This window comes from Corylus avellana, chromosome ca10 (genome assembly GCF_901000735.1).
Source record: "Corylus avellana chromosome ca10, CavTom2PMs-1.0".
In the NCBI taxonomy this organism is placed as follows: domain Eukaryota; kingdom Viridiplantae; phylum Streptophyta; class Magnoliopsida; order Fagales; family Betulaceae; genus Corylus; species Corylus avellana.
Genome location: NC_081550.1, coordinates 2,761,201 through 2,787,868, shown reverse-complemented (window position 1 = coordinate 2,787,868; position 26,668 = coordinate 2,761,201). Strand labels below are relative to the sequence as shown.

Sequence of the window (26,668 nt, the reverse complement as noted above, 5' to 3'; positions counted from 1 at the left end):
CAATTCAATTTGAAAAAAAATTTTGTTCACCCAAAGATGTTATTTCATTTTGGAATTGTCATAATAGAATTTGGCAACCAATTCAAAATACCCATATCTCCATTGATCACCTTCATTTCGAAAGGGAGAGATTTTGAATTGAGACCGATTTGTAGGGCTAAACTGTAGGGATGGTAATTCATATCCGCATGCTGAATTTGGATTGTGTCGATGCATGTGTATAGCACTATATTGGTTAACCTTATCCCGACACATTCAATTAAACGGATCAGATCTCTCAACCCTAACTTGCTAACTTCATATTGAGTTCGTGTCGGGTTTGCGGATTATATTAAAAATTTGCAGCCCTTATGTCACATGTTGGATTTGAATTATGTCAAGACATTAGTATAAGACAACATGAGTGGTAGAACATATTGGGCTTTTGCATCATTAAGCTTTATTTCATTTTCGATAGCAATGTATTGAAACCTGACTTTGACAGCTATATATTGAAAGCACTTTTCCCATTTCAATTTTCATGATTGATTGAAATAATAAGAGTGAGTTTTTGAATTTTCATCATTTGAATTCTAAATCACAGAAATTAGACTCAATCAACCCATTTAGTTTTAATAATGGCTAGTGGACCAAAGGACTAATCTTATAAAATCAGAAAGTTCAAGGATCAATAATATCACTTTTTAAAATTAACCTAAGGAGTGTTTTGATTAGCATGAAAACCACTTAGATCATTTTTGGATTTTAACCCTTATTTGAATAAAACAATAATCTTTGATGGGTCCCATCAATTATATGGGCCCATCCCCTTTTACATAACTTTTTTATTTTCTTCTAAGCAAATATCAAAAGATAAAGGAAACAATATACATTGCATGGGATTTTTGCTCCTATCCTGTATGGAAGGGAAGAAGTGGAGATGGATCTAGATCATGTATAATGAAAGAAGCCTGTTTAACCAAGTTGTGTGCCTAAGAGTCTGACTCCATTTGTATTTACTGTGTTGACTTTAAATTGATGTAGAAGAGGATGCTTAAGATGTCTACAAATGATGGGTCGGATTTTCCATTCAATTATGTAGGCCTAATTTTGGGTAGTTCCAATTACAACGATTCAGGAAAAGCGTTGCTACATTTGCATTATCACTATAAAAGGATGAGTCAAATTATAATTAAAACTTTTGAGAATCATTTATAAAGCAAAATCTCACCTTAATAAGGAAACAACGTGAGACATAGTGTTCATGAACACCTCAACAATCGAAGCCCATGATGATTTGTGCTCTTTGTAAACCTTGTTAGTTTGTTTGGTTGGCTACGTAAATCGCATTGAGTTGGAGCCACTAAAAAAAAATTCACAATTAATGACGTCTTAATAGTGATGTTTTGGGCCCAAAAAAATCATTATTAAGCTAGTGACGTTCAAATAGTGACTTTTTCAAAATGACAAAAATTGCATAGACTGGAATTTCTATTAAAGTCGTTTGAACAGTAAAAACGACTGAAATATGCTACATTTTAGTGAATCGATTGCTTTATTTTTTACTATCAAGATCTTGTGTAAAGCTATGGCTGCAAAAAGAAGAAAATTTCATGAAGTCTAAGGAAAAAACATACCAGGGATAAGAATGAGCTTTAAATCCAATCTATGAGGCCATATGAAGAACTATAGGCTTACAAAGAGCACCAGTAAGAGAACCAAATATCTCCTGAAGGGCAAGTGCCTTGACCTTCACTTTTTTCCCCCATATCATTGGTCTGAAACTTGTCCTAAAAATTGGCAGCCAGGGAGGTCTCTCACCTGATCAGAGGCAGCCAGATATTATATGATCGTATATCATAGGATCAAACTAATATGCCATAAAAATGGGTCTCAAAATTAATGTTCGGAGGTAAATTAAGGGTCGTTGATTAAGTGCCATGAAAGATTGAATGATCACATATACCTAATACCTTCACTTTAAAAAGGAGAAGAAATCATCACTATAAATCACAGATTGCTATCTTAAAATTTATCAAATTTGAAAGGTGGGTGTGCTTCCTCCAAAAGTTTCGTTGAAGCATAATGAGGCAAATGAAAGGGCAATACAAATTTTGGGTAGAACTCGTCTTTAAAAACTGGCTTGCAAGAGGAGGGCGTCCAAAAACTTATATACACATGCTTTAGGTTATCCCTAAGTTATGTAGGAGACTTAGGATTGTAACATATCACCACGCCAGCGACCCATTCTATCTCATAGGCTATCCCCTCCGTGACTCGAATCTGTGACGTGATGCTTGGCTCTGATACGTACCAAATGTCAAATAATACAAACCTTGGGTAGACCCTTAAAAAACGGCTTGCAAGGGGATGAGTATCCAAGACCTTATATACGCATGCATAAGGTTATACTCAAGCCATGTGGAACACTTAAGATTATAACAAAGAGTTTCACATAAAAAGAATACTACTACTAATATCAGGCTCTGTGTTTTCTTACAATAATATGGGTTCATATTTTTTTTATCATTTAACATGATGGAAAAAAAATAGGTAATGCCAAATCAGGGGGTTTGATTTTGTGAAAACTGATACACATCAAATTAGTATGAAAAATGTGTAACCTTGCACCCTGAGCACTAAATGTATTTAGGGATCTACTTCTGATCTGATCATATGGAGTTTGGAGAACTAATGATCAAGTGTCTTTTTGGTTTAATGATTTCAAAACGTGCAGTTTGAAAAAATAGAGATTTTAAAACATAGTTAAAAGTGTTTAGTAAAATTAGGGTTCATTGTTCAACAGCTTTAAAATCGTGCTTGCCTTTAAAAACGTGAATTTTTTAACCTTTTTTTTAATGGTCTTTTTTTTTTTCAAACGCAATGGGATACTTTTCACAATTTTGTTAATAACACTGATTTTATAACGTGACATGATACTTGCACTACTCCTTTTGAATTGGAGGACAAAATATTTAATTACAGGGCAATAGGAATTCAACTTAATTATTAGGGGAAAATTCACTTTGCCCCCCTAAAATTTCAGGAGTTTTTTAATTCGAACCCCATTATTTAAAAATTGGCAATGTACCCCCTAATGTTTCAAAAAATTTCAATTCAGACCCTCCATTACTAATTTCCATCTAATTGGACGGAAATCATTCCACATGCGTCTCATGTGGGATTTTGATGTCCTTTATTCCAATTTTGTTCTCATTAAAACCTATGAAAGTACGTAATTACTCTCATTAAAACCTATGAAATTGAGGGTAATTACGTAATTTCAAAATTTTTAATGAGGGCAAAATTGGAATAAAGGGCATCAAAATCCAACGTGAGACGCACGTGGAATGATTTCAGTCCAATTAGACGGAAATTAGTAACAGACGGTCTGAATTGAAAATTTTTGAAACATTAGGGGGGCACATTGCCAACTTTTAAACATTGGGGTTCGAATAGAAAAATTTATGAAACTTCAGAAGGGTAAAGTGAATTTAACCCTAATTATTACATGACATTTTACTTTGATTATTCCTTTTGGATTGAAGGCTAATTTAATCATGTGGCGATGGAAGCTCTAAATTAACTTCTATAATTAATTCTCTAGTCATGCTCAAAAGTTCATGTATAAGCTTGGCTTGATTAGGTTAAAAAGTAGAGTTTAAGCTTGTTTAACTTGTTAAGGATTAAGCTCAACCTTAATTATGAAGTTTAATAATAGGGGAAAATGCAGTTTACCCCCTAAAGTTACAGGGTTTTTTTTAATTTTAACCACAAAGTTCAAAAATTGGCAATCTACCCCCTGAAGTTTCAAAAATTGGCAATTTAAACCCTCCGTTTAATTTTTCCGTCTAAATTGACGAAAATCTATAAAATTACATCATTACCCTCAGGCTTTTTTTTAACAAAAAAATTCCGTCCAATTTAACGGAAATTAGTAACGGAATGTTTAAATTGCCAATTTTTGAAACTTCAGGGGAGTAGATTGCCAATTTTTGAACTTTTGGGTTAAAATTAAAAAAAAAACCCTGTAACTTCAGGGGGTAAACTGCATTTTTCCCTTAATAATAATCAAGTTTGAGTATGTCATTAAGAAAGTAGAAAGTTTTGCTCATTTGTATTCACAAGAGAATCGATAAATTAGGATTTTCAAGATTTTATTTTTTTTTATTTTTTTATGGTAACTCTATGTTGGATTTCTTTTTAATTATTGGTTTAAATTCAATATTGTAGATTACATGTGGTAAAATTATGAGATAAAAAATTCAGATATTCAAGAGCTCAAGAGAAAATAAAAAGAAAGTCCCAGAGAAACAAATGGAAGCTTTCAAGCACTTGAGCAAGAAATATAATACATGTATATTTCAGTAATATTAGGTTTAATTGACATGTACTTGCAGCTTCTCCCAATCGTACAAGTCTACAAGGATTCTCTTATACAAAGCATATAAGAATGTCATTAATTTTCTATCCACTTAAGTTTTTGAAATAACTGTTAATTTAATATAGTATCAGAACATATATCTTGAATTTAAACTATGTCTCAGTAATTTACTTCTCATTTTAATTAAATATTCTAATTGCTGGAACTCGCTTATTAAGAAAAAGTTTAAATTTCAATTAAATTTAACATTAGTCAAGTAATACTTAGAGCAGCATTACTATGACAAATTAAAATTCATTAATTCATTCTTCACCATAAAAATCTGTGAAAAAGAACAATCATTCAAAAATCACAAATAAGTTAGAACTAGAAAATTTAACTTGAGAAGCAGTGCATGTCGACAGTAAAGGATAATGAAGTCATCATGAAGGAAGGAACAAAAGGTGAAGAGAGTGGGGACAATTATAAGCGCATAAGCTACGTTATTATTAATCAAAATTTAGGGTAGCTTAATTTATACATACAAACCAAATTGCTCTGCTAATCAAGAAAAACTAGTCTGCTGGTACTTGGGTTGCTTGTTTGGGAAGAAGAGACCAAAATTTCTCTCAGTTTCTTCAGGGCCCTTTTGGTTTTCATCAAACATGGCAAACAAATAAGTTTCTAAATATCCAGGCCTCTTGGGAGTCCCATTCTTGGAGTATTTAATCAAATTGCTATAGTAAGTCCCCGCATTCTCAACTGTTGCTGCTATTCCGCCTGCAGACGGCCAACCGCTCTCCGATACAACAACACCCACGTTAGCTCCGCCGACCTTCTCGAGAGCGGAGTAGAGGGCATCCATGCTTGCAGCAAAGAGATTTTGGTATTCAAAGTTGCCATCTCGTACCACAACCCCTGGTGAAGTGAATAAGGCATAGTTAAGGTTGATGGTTTGTGTGTTACTTATGTAGCTAAAATATGGATACACATTGGCAAGAAGTGGTGCTCCAGTTGTGGCTAGGAAGGCAACGATTGGATTGATGTATGAAGTAGCAACTTCACTAAATGAGCCTGTTGATGGAGGGTATGAACTTCCCAACAAAGACATGTCTATTACCTGTTAGAATATAAAGTAAACAATTCACCCCAATTTCAATGAAATATTTCACGTGAGGGGGAGGGGGAGTGTTATAATTATATCGATCAAGTAAATAATCTTCAAATTTTAGGATAAGTAGTGAATTAGCATTACCGTTGAAACCTTTATTTCTTCAGATGCAAGAGAAGCGTGAATGTTCTTCATGGCTAGTAGAACATATGGGGCCATTGGATCATTAGGCTTTATTTCATTCCCGACAGCAATGTATCGAAATCTGACATCAGGCAAGTAGGCCTTTATGTTTGTCTGGACCCAATCATTTGCGGCGGCAGCGTTGTTAGCAAGGTTTTCAATGTCATTATTATAAACGCCGATAATAAGTTCTATGTTGGATCCTCTGAGGGCCTCGAGGGTTTCTGGATTTGGATTAAAAATTCTCATCCTCTCGATACCATTTGCTTTATACAGATCTATAACTTGAGCAGGAGGTGGCAAGTCATTGGCAATCTGTCCATAACATACGCCCACCGATTGTGCAGCTGCATCAAAGCAAACCCAGATCTTCATCACAAAGAGTGGAGTACATGATCTATATGAGATGTTCAGATCACTTCAACCTAGCTATAGAAAGTTTTTGAACATCAACTTAGTACTTCAAGCCATATGAATACTTGTACTATATAGTAAGCATGTACGTAGTCTGAATATATATACATACATATATGCATGCTTATGCAAACTAAAAAAAAAATATATTAGTTTTGATATCATATTAAATCACCAGTTGTTTCAAAAACTTAAATTGATAAAAAAAAATGATAAATTTTATAGTTTGATCAAATACTTTTACAAACTTCAAGCATATATACCTGATTTTCCTAGTCTGGTTATCAACAGCCCTAGAATTAGTAGCAACATGGCAGCCATAAAAGATTTCTTTCTTGTCTAAAAGATTAAAGCCATGAAAAAGAGGAAAAAGGAAAACTGATGAGATGTAGAGGTCTCCGTAGGTAACCCTATTTATAGAGGCCCAGCACATTCATTAATGCGTAACTACTAATTTACATTCATAACCAATCCTTAATTCATATATATATAGATTAATTTTGTTTACAATTTTACAAATTGGAGAATCCTAGGTGCTCTATAAGTGTTCTTTTGGTGTTTTCCTGATCTGTGTGGATATTACTTTATAAAAAAAAATAAAAAAATAAAAAATCAACTAATAATATTTTTGAAATGAATCTATGTCAATACATAATTAAATTCGTATATTACCATGGAGACTGGTCAGCTGGTACTTGGGTTGCTTGTTAGGGAAGAAGAGACCAAAATTTCTCTCAGTTTCTTCGGGGCCCTTTTGGTTTTCATCAAACATGGCAAACAAATAAGTTTCCAAATATCCAGGCCTCTTGGGAGTCCCATTCTTGGAGTATCTAATCAAATTGTTATAGTAAGTCCCCGCATTCTCAATTGTTGCTGCTATACCGCCTGCAGACGGCCAACCGCTCTCCGATACAACGACACCCACGTTGGCTCCGCCGACCTTCTCAAGAGCGGAGTAGAGGGCATCCATGCTTGCGGCAAAGAGATTTTGGTATTCAAAGTTACCATCTCGTACCACAACCCCTGGTGAAGTGAATAAGGCATATTTAAGGTCGATGGTTTGTGTGTTACTTATGTAGCTAAAATATGGGTACACATTGGCAAGAAGTGGTGCTCCGGTTGTGGCTAGGAAGGCAACAATTGGATTGATGTATGAAGTAGCAACATCACTAAATGAGCCTGTTGATGGAGGGTATGAACTTCCCAACAAAGACATGTCTATTACCTGTTAGAATATAAAGTAAACAATTCACCTCAATTTCAATAAAATATTTCACATGAGGGGGAGTTATAATATCGATCAAGTAAATTGTCTTCAAATTTTAGGATAAGTGGTGATATAACATTACCGTTGAAACCTTAATTTCTTCGGATGCAAGAGAAGCGTGAATGTTCTGCATAGCTAGTAGAACATATGGGGCCATTGGATCATTAGGCTTTATTTCATTCCCAACAACAATGTATCGAAATCTAACATCAGGCAAGTAGGCCTTTATGTTTGTCTGGACCCAAACATTTGCCGCAGCAGCATTGTTGGCAAGGTTTTCAATGTCATCATTATACACGCCGATAATAAGTTCTATGTTGGATCCTCTAAGGGCCTCGAGGATTTCTGAATTTGGATTAAAAATTCTCATCCTCTCGATACCATTTGCTTTATACATAGCTATAACTTCAGTTGGAGGTGGCAAATCATTGGCAATCTGTCCATAACATACGCCAACCGATTGTGCAACTGCATCAAAGCATACCCAGATAACAAATAATCTCAAACGCAAAACTTCATCACAAAAAGTAGAACACATGATCTATATGAGATCGATGTTCAGATCACTTCAACTTGCTATAGTATTGTTTTTGAACATCAAATTAGTACTTCAAGTGTATATATATATTAAACAGATAGGAAATGATAAATTTTATAATTGAATCAAATACTTTAACAAACTTCAAGCATACCTGATTTTCCTGGGCTGGATATCAACAGCCCTAGAAGTAGCAATATGGCAGCCATAAAAGGTTTCTTTCTTGTCTCAAAGATTGAAGCCATGAAAAAGAGGAAAATGAAAACTGATGAGTGTAGATTTGTAATGTAGACGTCTCCGTATATAACTCTTTCTCTCTTTATATATATATATAGAGAGAGAGAGAGAGAGAGAGAGAGAGTTATGTATGATTCATGGTTCACCTCATGCCCGATCATTCATGTATGATTACTAATTCACATTCAAAACCAATCATTACGCTTAATTCATATTTATGTTGTGATATTTTCTTTGATCTTAATTGAACATATATATATAGATTAATTATATTTACAATTTAACAATAATTAGATTATATTTATTATTCAACTTATAATATATTTGAAATGAATCTATGTCAATATCTTATATAAATTCGTATATTACTAGGGAGAGAGTAATTATGTTGACTTATTTTAAGTATAAATCTAAAATTCCTTAATTAAGAGATTCAGGCAACCTTAGTTAACTATGAGACAAATTCATAGTATATATGTATGAGAATGGTTGGCATGCTGCATTTGGATTTTATTTAGTCTATTTAGGATCGATCTTTTTCCTTTTATGAACGTGATTTGGATAAACTACACTTTATTCCCTTTATCCTTTTATGAATGTGATCTATCCAACATGCTTCAAATTACCCTTGTAACTTGGACCCCAATTCTTAATTTCAGTTTGTTAATTCCATCTAAATCAGAGTTAACTTGGATGGAAAACACATTATAATTAGGAGTGACAATTCGTGTTCATGTGTCAAGTTCAGGTCGTGTCGAGACATGTGTATAAGACTATATAAGTTAACCATAACCCGACTCATTTAATTAAACGGGGCAAACCCATTAACTAAACCTCTAATTTTGTATTGAGTTCGTGTTGAGTTCGTGGGTTATGTTAAAAACTACCTACCTTTATGCCGCGTGTTAGGTTCAAGTTGTGTCAAAACATGGATATAAGATTATATTGGTCATCCATAACTCGACTTATTTAATTAAACGGGTTAGACTCATTAACCCTAATCCTTTAATTTTGTGCTGGGTTCGTAGATTATCTCAAAAATTGTCCGCCGTAATTATAAGTTAATGCACACCCAAGTTTTAATTCAAGATAAAGATATTGCCATGAGAAATGCTAAATAATATATTTCTATCTCATAACTATTACATAAGGCTGAGTCGGTTACAATCAACTCCTAGATATTTAAATTTAATTATTGGTAACTCGTGATATATATTGAAATGGGAAAATCTTAAACATTTAATTAATAACGGATAATATTTAATTGAAAACTCCACCATAAAATTACCCTAAAAAATTTAGAGGATGCTAATCTAGAATGGTTAAACTAAATAAACTATTTCCCTCCACCACCGTTTTAAGTTTTTCAAACAAAAAACATAACAATTAACAAACAAAAGCCATCCGTTGTGTATTAACAAATCAAATTACAAGGCTCAGCTCAACTGATTTACTAGGTGTTCAGGTTGAAACCATTAATCCCTTATGCCTCTTGAACTGCTACTCTTTCTTTTCTTTTCTTTTTTTTCTTTTTTAGAAATGATCTGAGTGAAAAAATGGAAGATAAGGCCCATAGATTCAAGTATCAAACCTCAAAAGAGGAATATGCTACTCATATTTCCACGTCAAGGAGCGTTGGAGTAGGACGCATTACTCTCAACCTCAAAAGGCTATTAAACTAGCATTTGGTTGATGAACCAAACCCAAGTATTGATTATGATTTGTTGGGTGAAATAACCTAAAGACCGAGAAAACTAATTATATGATAAGGACAATCTACTTGCCTTTAAGTAGATAATAGATGTCAATGTACCCTCGAAATTGGAGGAAATTTTTCTCATTCAGTTTATTAAATTGGCATATATGTGTTAGAAAATATGCGATTGTCACATTCACTTTTAAAAATACATGTGAGAAATCCTAATAAAATTACATGTGAGAATTATTTACTATATGGACAAATATCAGTTTAATAGGATGAGTGATCCTCCGATTCAATTTGAAAGAAAATTTTGTTCACCCAAAGAATGTTATTTCATTTTGGAAATGTCATAATGGAATTTAGCAACCAATTCAAAATACTCATATCTCCATTGATCACCTTCATTTCGAAAGGGAGAGATTTTGAATTGAGACCGATTTGTAGGGCTAAACTGTAGGGATGGTAATTCATATTCGCATGTCAGATTTAGATTGTGTCGATGCATGAGTATAGCACTATATTGGTTAATCTTAACCCAACACATTCAATTAAACGGATCAGATCTCTCAACCCTAACTTGCTAATTTCATATTGAGTTCGTGTCAGGTTCGCGGGTCATATTAAAAATTTCCAGCCCTTATGCCGCATGTTAGATTTGAATTATGTCAAGACATTGGTATAAAACAACATGACTGGTAGAACATATAGGGCTATTGCATCATTAAGCTTTATTTCGTTTTCGATAGCAATGTATTGAAACCTGACATCAGGAAAGTAGGCCTTTATTTTTCTTTGGACCCAATCAGTTGCAGCAGCGGCATTGTTGGCAAGGTTTTCAATGTCTCCATTAGAAACACAAACAAGAAGTTCTATGTTGGATCCTCTGACAGCCTGAGGGGTTTTTGGATTTGGATCAAAAATTCGTATCCTCTTGATACCATTTTCTTTATACAAATCTATAACTTTAGCTGAAGGTGGTAAATCATTGGCAACCTGTCCATACCATATGCGCAACCTTGCATAATTGATGCCACTTGGATTTATTAAGAATCCTAAAAGATTGCCCAAATCCCAACTTCTCATAAACACTCCTCAAAATATATAAAGTAGTTGTTATTTTTATATATAGTACATCAAAAAAAAATTAAAAAATTAAAAAGCACATCCAAAACACAATTACAAATCTTGAGTACATGTCACATGAGTTTTTACCTTTTGTGCCACTTATCAACATAAATGTAAGCAAAACGATTGATGATTTATCTAAAGAATGACACTTGCTTTGTGAATGCGCATGCATGAGGTTATGATTTTTCAATTTTTTTTTTTTTTTAGGAAAGTATATATATCCTCTCAAATTACTGTTCAATTGACAATCTTCTCCCAAACATTTAATTAGAACAATTTTTTCCCAAACTATCAAAATATTGCAAATGTCCCTCTCAATGCATGTAAAAGGACAAAAATTACCCTAATTGTTTTTTGTCAAAAAGATTATTAAAAAAAAAAATACCCCTATAAATTCGAAAATAATAATAATAATAATAATAATTTTTTTCTTAAAAAAAAAAAAAAAAAACTCCCTTTTTTTTATTTTTTTAGTTTTAGTTTTAGTTTTAATTTTATTTTATTAAGGGTATTTTCGTCATTAAGGGGACATTGACAATTTTTGGTAGTTTGAAGGGGACATTGTTGCAATTGAAAATTTAAAGTAACGTTATGAATTGAGTGGTAGTTTGAGAATAATATTTGGACTTCTTTTTTTTTTTCTTTTTTTTTACATTGTCTCAACGATATCATTGTCTGGGGTTGATTTTGGGGGACTTTTTACACTGGTTGATGGAAGAAAAATAGTAAGACAAGTAAAAGTAGAAAAGAAAACAGTAGAAAGTAAAAAATAAAAATAAAAAAAGAAAGCACTTAGTGAAAGTGGGGAACTCGCATAATTCATGACATTTGATTTTTGTCTGCACCAAATCATCTTTGTAAATTGCTGTGTGATTTCGTTTGATGTCAAAGGGTCTCTAAATTTTTCAATGGTAATAAACATGCAAGTTGCATCTATATATATCTATATATAGACCTCTACATTGCAAACCTACTCTCATCAGTTTTTCTTTTCCTCTTTTTCATCTCATGGCTTCAATCTTTAAGACAAGAAAGAAACCTTTTACGGCTGCCATATTGCTACTTCTAGGGCTTTTGATGTCCAGCCCAGGAAAATCAGGTATATATGCTTGAGGTTGATGGGTGTTTTTTTAGTTTGCATTTGCATATATTATATATATAATATGAGAAATCATACACGCATTTTCAAATGCATATTTACTATGATGTGGGAGTAAAAATTACTATTAGATTTTTGATGATCACTATTGAATTTTTTCTTTTTTAGATTCAATGGTTATTTTGACTACCACATCAGAGAATGTACATTTGGTAGTGTGAAAGTAGGAGTGCATGTATTTATGCTCGCTATTATGTAACCAAACTTGGGCATAACTACTTCTAGAGTTCGATTCATAATTGCTAGAAGTTATAATCTTTTAAGTGGTATGCCCAAAGAGAAATACTGCTCAGAAAATCATAATCAAGTATATGACTGAAACAAATACTATCCATCCGTTTGATAATATTTTTTTATTTGAAAATGTGTTTTGACGTGACATAAAGACATGAAGTAGTTTTGAATGCTCTGTATTTGAAGTTGTTTGTCATCTGGGTTTGCTTTGATGCAGTCGCACAATCGGTCGGCTTATGTTATGGACAAGTTGCCAATGATTTGCCATCTCCGGCTGAAGTTATAGATTCGTATAAAGCAAATGGTATAGGGAGGATGAGAATTTTTAATCCAAATCCAGAAACCCTCCAAGCCCTCAGAGGATCCAACATAGAACTTATTATTGGTGTTTATAATGATGACATTGAAAACCTGGCCAACAATTTCACCGCTGCAACTAATTGGGTCCAAACAAACATCAAGAACTATTTGTCTGATGTCAGATTTCGATACATTGCTGTCGGAAATGAAATAAGGCCTCTTGATGCAACAACCCCATATGTTCTATCAGCCATGCAAAACATTTGTTCTGCTCTTGCATCAGAAGAAATTAAGCTTTCAACGGTAATGTTAAATCACCGCTTCCACTAAAAGTTTAAAAACATTTACTTGATATTCTAACACTTCTCCTTACGTGAAATATTTCATTGAAATTTGATGAATTGTGGAGTCAAATTCGAAGTGACGACATCTGCTCTGATGTCATGTTAAATCACTACTTATGTTAAAAGCTTAAACTAATTAGAAGAGATGAATTTAATCGTTTGCTTTATATTCTAACATGCAATAGACATGTCTTTGTTGGGAAGTTCATACCCTCCATCAGCGGGCTCATTTAGTGACGTTGCTACTTCATTCATGAATCCAATTGTTGCCTTTTTAGCCACAACTAGAGCACCACTTCTTGCCAATGTGTACCCATATTATAGCTACATAAGTTACCCACAAAGCATCGACCTTAGCTATGCCATATTCACTGCATCGAAGGTTGTGGTAAGAGATGGTAACTTTGGTTACCAGAATCTCTTTTGCTGCAACCATGGATGCCCTATACTTTGCTCTCGAGAAGGCTGGCGGAGCTAATGTCAACATCGTTGTATCAAAGAGCGGTTGGCCGTCCACGGGCAATGCAGCAGCAACAATTGAGAATGCGGAGACTTACTATAGCAATTTGATTAAATTCTCCAAGAATGGGACTCCTAAGAGGCCCGGATATTTAGAAACTTATTTGTTTGCCATGTTTGATGAAAACCAAAAGGACCCTGCAGAAACTGAGAAGCATTTTGGTCTCTTCTCCCTGCCGGTGTTGTTTGCTGCTGTTTTGTGTTTTTGTTGTTGTGTTGTAATCTTTTTGTTTATTTGTTATAATCTTGCTGTTATTTCCCTGTATTTTTTTTGTTTGGTTGTGCTGTTTTTCTTGTTTTCTGTGAGTTACTATCTCCCAGAACTGATATGGTTTGACCTTGTGGGGGAGGTTTTTGATGCCGGTGGTTGTCTTTCAGCGGCTCCTTTTCAGTTTTATGCAGCGCCATCCCTGCAACTTTCATTTCACAGTGATTGTTGCATTTACTGCATAAGTCTCTTCACCGAGATTTTATGCACTTTAGAACCACCTTGTGCGGCCCAGGAACAGGCCCGGCTTGTTTGTGGCTTCTCTAAAGCCATTGATGAAACCATTGCCTACTGTTTGATCCTTTTGGATCATTTCCTGTATTTGGTCCTTTTGGACTTTTCCATGTATCTCTGCTGCTTTAACTGTTTGGGCTTTGTTGTTGGGGTGCCCACCCTTTTGTTGTTGTTCGATCACATGTAACCCATTTTCCTTTATTTGCTTAAAAAAAAAAAAAAAAAAAGTACCAATTGATCACCAGTTTCGGTTAGCAGAGCAATTATTGAAGTCATTTGTGAGCTTATAATCGCCTTCACTCTCTTCACCTTCTGTTCCTTCTCCACGATGACTTTGTAATCATTTTCTAAGTTCAATTTCCTAGTTCTGAGTTATTCGTGATTTTTGCATGACTGCTTTTTGCATATTTTGATGGAATCCATGAATTCTATAAGTCGTCATACTAGTGCTGCTCCAAGCACTACTTGAATCAAATTTAATTGAAATTCAAACTTTGGCAAAACATGTTCCACATTGTCTTCACATGACTATATTAAACTTGCTTGTCTCAAATTTTTAAAAGTCACATTAGCATTATAGGATAGTGATAGAATAAAAGTGTTTTCAAGCATAACTCAAAATAATAATAAGAATCTTATATACTACACCACTATCTAATTATATTGACGTGATATTACTAATCTACCATTGATTTTTTTAAAAAAAATAGAAGTTGATCTAAGGGTCCATTTGCAATGCAATGTTAAGTCAACATTATGTACTTGTATAGGAGCATGCTCTCTTTAAATGGTATAAAGCTTTTTGGAATAAACTCAATAACAAAACTGTGCAAACTAATACCCAAAGCGAACAATATCATACCCTCAATTTTAACCCTATGCTATAAGGTAAAACTAAGATTTAAGAGTAGAGGATATTAAAAAAGAATTGGAGAACATTTTGGGGCTTGGCCTAACTAGTTCTACTCCTGCTAACTCCTAATTTCGTGTTGAATTCATATATAATCCACGTGTCTAATATTATTTAGGCAAAGAAGGGCGGCTAGAGGGAACCAAAAAAATCAAAAGGCAAACACAAAACAAAACTCACATCCACATGATGTTCGCATTTTGCTAGTCAAGTTAACATCAGGCCACGGCGAGCCAATGCAAGTGATGCAGACAGCATAACCACACAGGCGGTGAACGCTTTAGCAGAAGCCAAGGATTTCGCCATTGATATACAGTCCTGTAATGTACCACTCAAGCTGTGGTCTACTGGTCTTCCTTGTGCTTCAAGATGTTGCCAAAAAGTCACTCAAAACTAAACACTACTTTTATCTTACTAATGGAAGAGAAATTACACCAATTAGTCAGACGTTAAAAAGATAAATTGCCCACATAAAGTAAAAAGATTACAAAAAACCCTTAGCTATAGCACAAATATAACTAGCGTTTTCCATAGACCGATGCACCTAGTCTTGCATGCCAGACCTTTGAAAAAATTTCACAGCTGTCAAGAAAAGGTAAAGCTCTATTTCAACTCTCAAGTGTAACTATGGAAGTTATATTTCCATTTGGTACTAAACCACTATTTTTAAACAGCAACACAGTTCAAGCCAGGCCCAATTGACCTCTATCTAGAGCGAGAGCATAAGTTAGGTCAATGTCAGAACAGAGGGGATCCAGCATCCATAAAAACAAAAGATGCAGAAACAAACATTCAATAAGTTGAAAGGGAAAGGAGAGCGATGCTCTGATACCCCATAATATAATGTCAGCACCCATGTGCAAAGAGTTGCCCTTCCTCAACATGTGGGCCTAAAAAACAATATGAGACAAAAAAGGGTTCCTTAAAGTAAACTTTAACAATCTAGATTGATGGGAGAGGGGAGGGGGGGGTAAGAAAACCAGCTTTTTCTCCACTGATCAAATTCATTTTCCGTACTCTCCATAAACCAGAATAGCTGTCATACTTCTCTTTCAGCTCCTCTAAATTTTCTTTGTTTGCTGATAAAATAGCCTCTTCCAGAAATTTCAATTATATTAAAAACTTATCTCACAAGAAAAAGATGGCAAAAAGAAAGAAAAGGTGTAGATGACACTAATAGAAATTACAAATCCTTTGTTCTGCTCTAGTCTGTGGTCCAGAAACACACCTACAGGGAGTGTACAAAAGTAGAAAAGCGAAACACCCTAATCTACTCACAAGTAATTCATCTGTCCTAATGTATGAGAATATGTATTTGCTGTTAGTAGTATGTATTGCCGACGACGATGATGACGACCTCGTTGAGATCTTCTCTATGGATCTACTCTTTGAAGTAGGTATAATTCTCCTATACATTTTGAGGATTTTTTTCTTCCCTTATACGCTTCTCTACTTTTCTGCCAAAATATAATCATAAAAAACCATTTGACTAGAATTGTAGTTTTAATTCATAATAGAATTCAAGAAACCAAGGAATATATCATACCCTAGCGAAGTCAATCCCTGCTGCCATGCTCACCCTTATTACAGAACCTGCATTGCAAAAAGCTTCATGCCAATATAAAACCTAAGGAAGAAAATGTAAATCTCCACTTGAATCAACTACCCTACACTCTTATGGCTATAGCAGGAGATAAAGGAGTTTTTAGTGAGAAGCACCTTGGCATTTAGAAATTATTGAGAAGCTTTGTCACTGACAAAAGTACTGGGCAGTGATAAGATAATTTCATCAGAAGATTGAGAAATTGAGAATGCAGAGTTCTCATTAACCTCCAACATCGCAGCAGAGAAACCAGAGAGATTATCTCCAGCTGATTTTGTAGGAGAAGGCAAAAGGCTATCAGGAAGGACCTGCTCTAGACTGCTCTCATGGCCAATGTAAAGGGGAAACAAATAAAGGAACATAATATCAGAGAATGAGAAGAATTCAATTTTGCACATTTTAAAGGGAAAAAAAAAACTATATACAACTCAAATAAAGTCCTGTGTTATGATTGCTATCGTGGCTAGCCTCTCTTTATATGACTATCAAGCTGACAAGCTCCATACCTTTTTGGGAGATCATACTCTTCAACATGGAAGCTTTCCTCTTTGCTGTTGGCACTGCCATTGTTGTGAATACAAGCTGGATTCACTTCCTGCTGAAGCAGATGCTCAGCAGCTGCAGCAGGATTGCCACTGTGACCTGCAAGAACAAAATGCATCTCAATCACTACCAAACTCCTACATCTCTCACCGATATAAGACCAAAGCTCTAGCTACCATCATATAGCTGACCTTCAGCAACTTCTTCATTGATGCTATCAGATGGAAGGATAACATTTTGATTGATGTGAGCATGAGGCAGAGAGGTTAAGGGAACATGAGAACCAACAGATAGACTGCGCTGGTGATGGTGTATACGTTCATCCAAGTCTGGAAGTTGCAGATTCATCAGTCTTCTTCCTTGGAGTTCAATGGCTTGCTGCAGTTCAGCCTGGTCCTCTAATTTTCTCCTCAATAACATCTCTTGTGTATTATATAACATTCTTGCTCCTGTAAAGATTTGAGATTCAATTAGATTAATTTCATGCTACACCTGATTCAAGAATTAAAAACAAGAAGAAAAAGTTCATAATTCATAATGAACAGAAAATAATCCAGTCTTTCCTTATCCAAGAACCAGAAAAGAGGGTAAATGCAAAAGAAAGCTGGGGGAAGAAGCACACTTGCTGTTAGCTTACCAAGGTGGTCATAGGGTTCTCTGGAGTCAAGCCCAGAGGGGCTCAAACAAGGTGAAAACTCTCCCCTCTCTAGTTGCTGTTGTTGTTGATGTTGTTGCCTCCTGCGCTCAATCAAAATATAAAACATCAAAACAGGGAGTGGAAACATAAATCTAGATAGCACAGGAGTAAAAGTTCCCATACTTATCCGGAACTTTTCCCTTCTCCTTGTAGGGCTTGACAAGCACACGTGAATCACAAATAAAATGAGGATTCCCTTTGGCCAAAATGAGCTTCACAGTTTCAGGGTACACAAATGTAACAAATCCAAACATTCGCTTCTGCTGGTAAGGAATCCTCACATCTTGGACTGGTCCAAAATTGCTTCAGAAAGGGATGGGAAAAAATATAATTAGATTCCTCAATTTGACTTTTAAACAGTGCAAATAAATGCATGCATGAATATATACACTTAGTTACATATCTTTATTCACATGTCTTATGCTACTTTAGGAAGATTCAGACTAACTTAATAACTTGAAACAAAACATCTCTTGTTAACACTCTCAAAATCAAGCTTTACAATTACTCAAGAATGATTCCCTTTCCTGAGGATGCTGAAAAATATTTTTCAGCATTTTCTCCCGTAGCACACATTCTCCAAGAACAGCATAAAAACAGAGAACCCTCATCAAGTGAAAATGGATGTCCAACACATAAGTCATCTAAAGGAGTACTTCCACTAAAAAAATCAACTCCATTCTGGAGAGGCAAACATGTAAACACCCTAGCATTTGTGACCTCCATAATCTAGGACATGAACTGCAATAATTCATCTTTCATCTACAATCACAGGTAAAGCCTGTATTTTTTTACTTCACCTTCAAAAGATCTATCATTTCCCCATTTTTACCAACCATCTATTGTCAAATAAAGAAAGTTTAACTGAACTTTAAAATGTTTCACATAACCACACCGGCTGAGATCTCCAGTAGGTTCTTTAAGCAAGTGCATGTGATTGACAGAGTCAAATAAACCAAGTGACCAATCTCTTGCAAAAAAAAGTGACAAACAATGCAACTTTCTAAAAACTGTACACATGGCTCAAATTTCTGTTCAGTGCAGCTTTTTAACTAATTCAAAGGAACGTTTCAGATATCAAACAGAAAAATCAAAGGAACACTGCATATATCAGATGTGCAAAATCTGGATAACAGCCATAGTATTTGCAAAGTTCAAACTACCTCTTGAGTGAACTTCAAAAGTAAAATTTTTGTTACTGAGAACTATTAGATATCGAATAAATGACGATAAATTAAAACCTAAACAATGTTTTAGGGCTGACTATCCTATCCAGGGGAGCACAAGTCACAACCTTTTGTAATTCTATTATGAAAGTTAAATCACAAGATGAGACGCAAACTTCATCCCTTATAGGTGAAATTTTTAAGACAACTGCCAGGGAGAAATAATTGCAACATGAGTTCCAAAGAACAGCATTACTGTTGATGCTGTCCTTGAAATGGAAGGTTACCCTTAAACAAGCCAAAAGTCCAGCAAAGAGCAAGGATATTTCTGCTTCTCTATTGGGCAAGGTGAGAGTCATACCAGGAATGCCAACAAGGTAACATTAAAACTAGCATATAGTGTGTCAAGACTGGGTTCCATCCGCAAAAATATGGGCTAACAGCTGCGATGTTCTATATAGGTCAAAACCCTGAATAGTGATGGCAATAGTTTATACACCACCGAGGAATTCATGGATGTCTCTGAGGTATCAAAAACTCCCAAAACATGCTTAGTTTAAACCCTCAAAAGTCCAAAGGTGAAAATTGCTACTACAAAAGGCTGCTATCACACTCATAATTTGACACAAAAGATATTGAAACACAATGCATATCAATTAATACTGCATATGGCAACTTAATTCGTGTTTATGAAATAAGGGTGATTTGATTCTTATGACAACAGTTGTTAGAAAGTGAAAGAGTGGTACGTTACCTGAAGTACTCGGAAACGTCTTCATCTTTAAAAGTACTGTCAGCTGGAAAGGTCAAGTAGATCTGCCTCGAAGCGGAGTTCACCTTTTCTGCCGATGCCATAGCCAAAAAGTCATTCCTTTCCGGTCGGCAACGGCCAAACTTGTACAAATCTTCCCCCATCATGAATGCTGCCGCCGCTGCTGCCGCTCTACAATGCATCACCAATGCAGCCCCAAAAATACATCAAGAACCATTACAAAACCAAAACAAACTAAAGATCAATAACCCTCTTAGTCAAACACACAGAGACAAGGTTGAAATCTAAAATGGGTCATCTCCAATGTATCAATCGAAACCAAACCAAACTCGAAATCAATAACTTTCTCATGTTACAAACACAGACAGTAAGTTAAAGAAGCAAGATGGGTCATCTCCAGTGTACCTCTGGGGGTCATTTTGCTGCTGCAGGAGAAAATTCATGTACTTGTTGTACGCTGACGGTGACGGCCCAGCCATGAACTGCTGCGAAGCCAATCTTTGCTGCTGTGCAGCCTTCAATCTCATCATCTCCTCGTGCAGTTCCAACTCCTCCAGCTTACTCGGGGAACCCACAATGGGACCATGAGGACCATCCACCGAATCAGCAAACCCACCGTGGACAAACTTGCAATTGCTGCCATTCTTGCAAAACCCTCTGGCAAAGTAAAGGCAGGGCTTGTACCCAGTTCCCAAACCGGCCTCTTCCGACCCGAAACACACGTCATTCTCCGAATAGCTCCTTCTGTGAAAATGGGTGTCCCCATTGTTGCCAGAATGTGCCCAATTGTGTCCTCCATGACCCAATTCGAGCATTGGAGCGAGAAAATCTTCGTTTTTGGATGAAGACGACGATTCGTTGAGGAAAGAGAGGTACTCGCTGATATGGTGCTCATCCAGGAGGTCAGAGTTAGTGCCACTACCACTCTCAAAACCATTTTTGTGCTGTGGGAACGAACGTAAAGGAAGGGAGCCAGCCCGAATATTATCGTAGGAGAGCAAAGGGCTTGATTTTGGGCTAATGGGGTTGCCCGGGAACCCAGAAACTGCCCAGGAATTTAAGGAAGGAGAAGATGGGTTTTTCGAAAAGTCAAAGCCGTTTGGCAGTCTCGGGGAGGAGTGGGAAAATGGGTTGGCGCTTGTTGGTCTAGCTATGGGGTTAAGAGGCGAAGGAGAGGAAGGTGTGGAGGCCGTGGACGATATGTTTGAGGAAATCCCCAAGTGGGTTTTGGCTTTGAGGATGAGAGCGCGCAGATACGCCTCCGACCCAAAGGCCAGGCGTATCAAGTCGTTCTCCCCAAGGTCCTGTATGAGAAGGTAACCCATGATTTTTGAGGCATTCTCTGGCTCTAAAAATTTTATCTTTGACAACACAATGTTTGTGGCTTCAAAAGGATCCATTTTTTTTTTCTGGGGTTTCTGGTTTTGGGTTTCCACTTCTAACAGAGAAGCAAAACAAAGCAAAGCAAAATGAGAGAGTGGAGGCACCCCTCTCTCTGTGGTTGGGACTCAGTAGGGTTTTGAAATATATCAAGCGGGCTTGGTAAAGGTATTTACCAGTAAAACACACACACTACTCTCTCTCTCTCTCTCTCTCTCTCTCTCTGAGTATCTTTCTCTTTCCCTTTCTCTTTGTCTTTATGGGGTTTCTCTGTCTGTAATCTGTCTTTCTATCAGAAGAGGGAGATAGCGGTAGATTTCAGATCTACTTCCTAAGGGTTAAGGAGGGTTAAGCAGCAGCACACCCGCTTGTGTTCATTTGTGTGTGCAAGTGTATAAGCCATATACCACCACTGTATACGATACGTCGATACTATTACTATACCAATATACCAATATATAACGAAGCTTTTTCTTTTCTTTTTTTTCTTTTTCTTTTTTTTTTTTTTTTTTGCAAGAACATGAAACCCTAGTTCAACCAGGGGCCCACCAACGATTTTCTTTTTATTTTATTTTTTTCGTTTTCCCTCTCTTTTATTTCCTGTCTTATTATAAGGTTTTTCGAAATAGTATTATAGATTTGCAACGATAAAGTCTTCTTTTTTAAATAGGCCAGTGGAAATTTTTTTAATTTTTTTAATTCAGACTTTTGTTTTTAGGGTTTAGGGTTCGTTTTCAATGGTTGAAGACTATGTCTCATGAAATGAAAGTCATTAATTTGAATCTCTTCTCCTCTTTTTGTGTAAGAGTAAAAATGCAATTGCGGTTAGCGGTTAGTAACTAAAACCGCTAACCGCAACCGGCTAAGCGGTTAGTAAATTTTAGTAATCGCCTATGCTAACCGCTAAGCAATTAACCGCCTAGTTAGCGGTTAACCACATTCTACTAACCGCTTGTTTTATTAATCGCTTTTTTTTGCTGTTTTTGTTGAACTTTTTTTTGGGCCGGTTTTGGGCTCACTTTAGAAGTTTTTTTGCTCACTTTAAACGTTTTTTTTTTTCCCATTTTCATTGCCATGTTAACATTAAAAATTGTTATATACCAAAATATTTGTTAGTCACCTTTTACTCAACATATAATACAAATAAAATTACAACAAAAACATCACTTCACTACACAACATACAAATAAAACACAAAAAACTTCATAAACTGACATTCAACATTTTCATAAAAATTCAATCAACTAAAAAAACCCATTTCAACCAACATCATCACAAACAGAGCAGCCCCAAATAAGAAAAAAATAGTACTACTGTACGTGGATCACTTTTATATATATATATATATATGACAAACAACTCAAAAGTCGTTTTACCTTAATGTCAAGCAAAAAAAATCATAATAATTCATTATATGCCTTTAGAACATATTATATATTTTTTTAAAATACATGTAAAAGTTACGTATTCTAAGGATAGCATTTTTAAAAAAAAAAATTGGGTTAGAGATAATTCATTCAATTCAGTATATTAAACTGATATTGGTATTTAGAATAGCATCATTTGTGTTTTTTATTTTTTATTTTTTATTTTCTCTTTTTAAAACAAAAACATAACGACCAATCCAAACCCAAAACCAAAAAATAATTTTCACCTTAAAACACATTACTAAACAAAAAATTTCTCACATATTTTTAATTTAAAAAAAAAATACTATACATCACTCCACCCCACATAATGGATTAATATAAACTATTATCATGTCATTTTTACACATATTTTAAAAAAAATACATATCAAAGTCTAGTGCTATGAGGACACATTTTCCAACAATCAATTTGATGGGAAACTTTATCCAAATTGCAGCATGTCTTGTCATTAAAACATAATTTTCTAGACATTTCTTTCTACTTAATTGAATTAATAGTGAAATTTTATTAAAACATTATTTGTTGAATGTATAGGATTCTTATACATGTAGAAAATACTTTGACAATCAGAATTTTGAGGTTGAAAATGACATGAGTATCAGAACAACAAACAGCCAAAAAAAAAAAAAAAACATTGCAAAGATTTATATGATGGTGTAATTAATATTTGCAAGTTGTCAATTTGACTAATGTTGTCACTATTATCTATGACTTGAGTGTCACTTTCCTGCCACTTTTTCAACCACGCTATTATGTCATTAGAATTTTCTGTAAATAGTGTTTTTCTTTTTTTATCTTCTTCTAAATGGATTATAGACAAATTTAGAATGTTCACAAGTAGGAGGAGATTTAGGTTTAATATTATTTACTGTTGACTTTAAACTTATAGATATTTAATTTATCTCACATTTTATTTAATGATTTATTCAGTGAAGAGGATAAAATTTGAAATTAAATTATTGTTTTATCAATAGAAGATAGTATTAAAAAGGAATAGTTGGTCTTTCTTCCTGAACAAAACAAAAAATATATGTATATGACTTTATAATTATTTAATAATATTGACGTGACACTCTAAATTAATAATTGATTTTTTTTTTTTTTAACATGAATTAATCTATATATATATATATATATATATATATATGACTTTATAATTGTTTAATAATATTGACGTGATACTCTAAATTAATAATTGATGTTTTTTTTTATTTTAACATGAATTAATCTAATAATTAGTTGAGAGTGTCACGTCAATATTGTTTGATAATTATATGATAAAAATATAATATGTAATATTAGTCTGGTATGTCTCTATAATACAACTTTTCAACAATTAAAAAGCTTTGGATTGAATTTTAAAATTGATTAGGATTCTCTAGAATTTTTAGAGTATCGGTACTAAGTAAATTACTTCAAATTTCGACAATACTGGAGATTTTAAAATTTCAACATTTATCATATTTATATTTATCCCTCAATGATTGTCATATGTTTGCATATTTAAAAAGTGATAAATATTAATACGGTAAAATCATAATAATTTAAATTTAAAATAACTATTAAGATTTAAAGATATTTACATGATAGGAATAGGTAATGTTGATTGAAATACTCATAAAATCAATTATCTCCTACATAATTTCACCCAAGTAAATCTTGTAAGTCTCTCCACTCAATTAAGTTTGGGAAATGCTAGGTGTTCTTCTAGTGTTCTCCTGGTATCCTCCCAATTGTGATGTGGCTTTTAAAATCACTAATAGATTAAAAGTTAATAATAATAATTTCAAATTCAACGATAATTTTAAAAGTCACATCACAGTTAAGAGGACACCATAATAATACTAGAAGAACACCTAACATTTCCCATTAAATTTTTCCTCATTAAGTGGGATTATGTATCTAACAATTTTGAATAGCACATTGTGAGGGATTCATATGGATCTTACGTGCTCAACTAAATTTTGAAGTGATGCCTTATGAGTGCCTTGATAGCAAGATATATCGCGCCTCCCTTATCTCCCTTGTCCATGCGCCACTTCTTCACCTTCACCGGTCTCCACTATAGTTATCGTTGTCATTTGCTCTTGCATGTGCACACCATGCACACGTGCATCACACGATATATCTGCGACTTCCCTTCTACTCCATCAACAGACCGTACCCTCTTTTTGCCCATGGAGACTCCTCCAATCCAATGCGATGTTCACAAAGCCCACTTCTTTAAATACTTCCATTGCCAAACATCGCAATAGTGCTCCTCTACGGTGACTCTTATTTAATCACTACCAGTATTTTTCTCTATGTTGTAGTTATTAAATTTGCTTGTTGTTACAACAAGTGTTGTTTCAGGACAAATTATTATCCCATGTGGCTGAATTCTTGGAAAAAGGATTCTCTTTATTTCGAAGGAAATAGAGAAGAGTTGGTCCTTCTTTTTGCAATGATAGAATTGTCCTTAAAAGAGTGAAATAATCATTATACCTTTATAAAATAAGGACAAATTCTTGGCCATAGTTGAATCCCATAAGATTTTTTTTTTTTTTTTGGCATTATGTTGATTGTACTATGGTATGTATTGAGCTGCTCCACTACTTTTTTTTTTATTTTTTTCACCAGTTTGGTTCACTGAATTTGGCATTTCTTATCTCCATGCTTGTGTTAATATTTTTCAAATGGCTCCTCAAATTCCATGCAATGCTCTTGTGAGTTGTCAAGATGATTTTTCGTGGATGGGTCAGGATTTACAGTCAGTAAATGCTCATCGGAATTGTGGCTCCGCCAGACTTGACACTCATCATTAATATTCAGGCAATAGAGGGTTCACCTACTTCTCTTCTTTTCCTGAAATCATCTTTACCTCTGTTCAATGTTCATAAACCACTCAAATCAAAGGCACTTTCTCACATTCAAAGGGAGAAAAGGAGTTTACAGGGGGGGTCTATATATATAATTATTCCTTCTAAGATTCTAATTTTATTGGCTTCTACAATTACTGTTATCAGAATCAGTTAAAACGATTAATGAAATTTAACTGAATGAACTAAGTTATTTTTTTTAACATGCCCAAAGGACCTTTGAGTGAATTTTAATACTATAAAGAGATAATTACAAATCAAGTGAATTGTAATGACTAATTTTATATTTTTTTTCTTAATATACACTATAATTGACTCATCTTGAGATCTTAAAGACAATCCACTTGTTAAAAGTGATAAGTTGCAGGTAGATATCGACAATGATAGAGATTTTTCTAAGAATAGTGAGATGAGTTGACGGCAAGGATGGTGAAGCTAGGGGTGAAAAGGCGGGCAGTTATAATTGTCTGTTAACCACTAACTGTGCTAACCGCTAACTACTTTTGAAGGTGGTTACGGTTAATGGTTTTGAAAAAACTAACAACTTTTGAAGGCAGTTAGAAAAAACAGCTAACTGCCTATATATATATAAAATTTAGAAAAGATGTATGTAGTAGGGTATTATCGTATTACCATAAAAACGACGTCATTTTGGTTTTTTCTTTTCTTTTAAAAATTTGTTCTTTTAAAAAGTAATTAACAATTATTAAGGTTATTAACCACTAACCACCCATCGGTTAGTAAATTTGTCTAGGCGGTTACGGTTAGCGATTTTAGTAAATAACCACTAATTGTAACCACTTTTCACACCTATAGCCTATAGGCGAGAGTTTTCTGTGACACATATTACGTCAACAACTAAATAATTAAAATTGATTGTTGTTGACGTAGTAGTGTCGCGTAAACAGGAGCTGCCTGACAACAAAGGACATTTGGAGTCGGTGTAGGAGTCAAATACAAAAAATGAGCGTCAATTATGAAGAATTTTGTGTTCATATGGGAGGAGCTTATCTGATGCTTGAACACAGAGGACATGAAATTTATGGCAGTGGTTGCACGAAAATTATGGCTTAGACGTAACTCATTTGTTTTTGGGAATAAGATCAGCCTAGCTATCACTATAGTCAGATGTGATGCAGATACACTGGAGGCTTATCAAGTAGCAAATTCTCGAAAAGATGAAGCTACTACAAAGGCAAAAACAAATTATCTCATATGGGAAGCCCCTAATTATGACTGAGTTAAAGTGAATTGGGATGTTGTTGTGGACAAAAGTATAATGTAAATGGGTGTAGGCGTGAGCGTGATTGTTAGAGATGGGACGGGAGA

The 26,668-nt window shown here is 34.6% G+C and overlaps 4 protein-coding genes and 1 pseudogene across 7 annotated transcripts; 1 reads left to right on the top strand and 4 right to left on the bottom strand.

Annotated features, from left to right (window-relative positions):
• Positions 1 to 4,907: 4,907 nt before the first annotated feature.
• Positions 4,908 to 5,900, bottom strand: LOC132164348 (glucan endo-1,3-beta-glucosidase-like). Its single transcript, XM_059574847.1, has 2 exons — positions 5,598 to 5,900; positions 4,908 to 5,462 (listed from the first exon to the last, which is right to left on the bottom strand). Exons 1-2 carry the CDS (start codon positions 5,883 to 5,885, stop codon positions 4,908 to 4,910), a joined length of 843 nt encoding a protein of 280 aa, XP_059430830.1. The 5' UTR covers positions 5,886 to 5,900.
• A 40-nt stretch (positions 5,901 to 5,940) lies between these two features.
• Positions 5,941 to 8,100, bottom strand: LOC132163850 (glucan endo-1,3-beta-glucosidase-like). The gene is made up of 5 exons (XM_059574231.1): positions 8,010 to 8,100; positions 7,400 to 7,785; positions 6,723 to 7,275; positions 6,314 to 6,389; positions 5,941 to 5,983 (listed from the first exon to the last, which is right to left on the bottom strand). Exons 1-5 carry the CDS (start codon positions 8,098 to 8,100, stop codon positions 5,941 to 5,943), a joined length of 1,149 nt encoding a protein of 382 aa, XP_059430214.1.
• A 2,354-nt stretch (positions 8,101 to 10,454) lies between these two features.
• LOC132163848 (glucan endo-1,3-beta-glucosidase-like) lies at positions 10,455 to 10,877 on the bottom strand. Its single transcript, XM_059574229.1, has one exon. It carries the CDS (start codon positions 10,875 to 10,877, stop codon positions 10,455 to 10,457), a length of 423 nt encoding a protein of 140 aa, XP_059430212.1.
• A 1,053-nt stretch (positions 10,878 to 11,930) lies between these two features.
• LOC132163847 (glucan endo-1,3-beta-glucosidase-like) lies at positions 11,931 to 14,167 on the top strand (annotated as a pseudogene).
• Positions 14,168 to 15,985: 1,818 nt separating this feature from the next.
• Positions 15,986 to 21,412, bottom strand: LOC132163589 (zinc finger CCCH domain-containing protein 55-like). 4 transcript variants are annotated; one of them, XM_059573932.1, is made up of 9 exons: positions 20,077 to 21,412; positions 19,654 to 19,842; positions 17,857 to 18,036; positions 17,674 to 17,774; positions 17,228 to 17,485; positions 17,000 to 17,135; positions 16,610 to 16,811; positions 16,437 to 16,517; positions 15,986 to 16,347 (listed from the first exon to the last, which is right to left on the bottom strand). In XM_059573932.1, the coding sequence occupies exons 1-7, from the start codon at positions 21,069 to 21,071 to the stop codon at positions 16,625 to 16,627; spliced, it is 2,046 nt and encodes a 681-aa protein (XP_059429915.1). In that variant the 5' UTR covers positions 21,072 to 21,412; the 3' UTR covers positions 15,986 to 16,347; positions 16,437 to 16,517; positions 16,610 to 16,624. The 4 variants fall into 4 exon arrangements, with proteins under 4 accessions (XP_059429915.1, XP_059429914.1, XP_059429917.1 ...); XM_059573931.1 differs by having other exon boundaries at positions 16,437 to 16,483; XM_059573934.1 differs by having other exon boundaries at positions 15,986 to 16,342; positions 16,437 to 16,483.
• Positions 21,413 to 26,668: the final 5,256 nt, after the last annotated feature.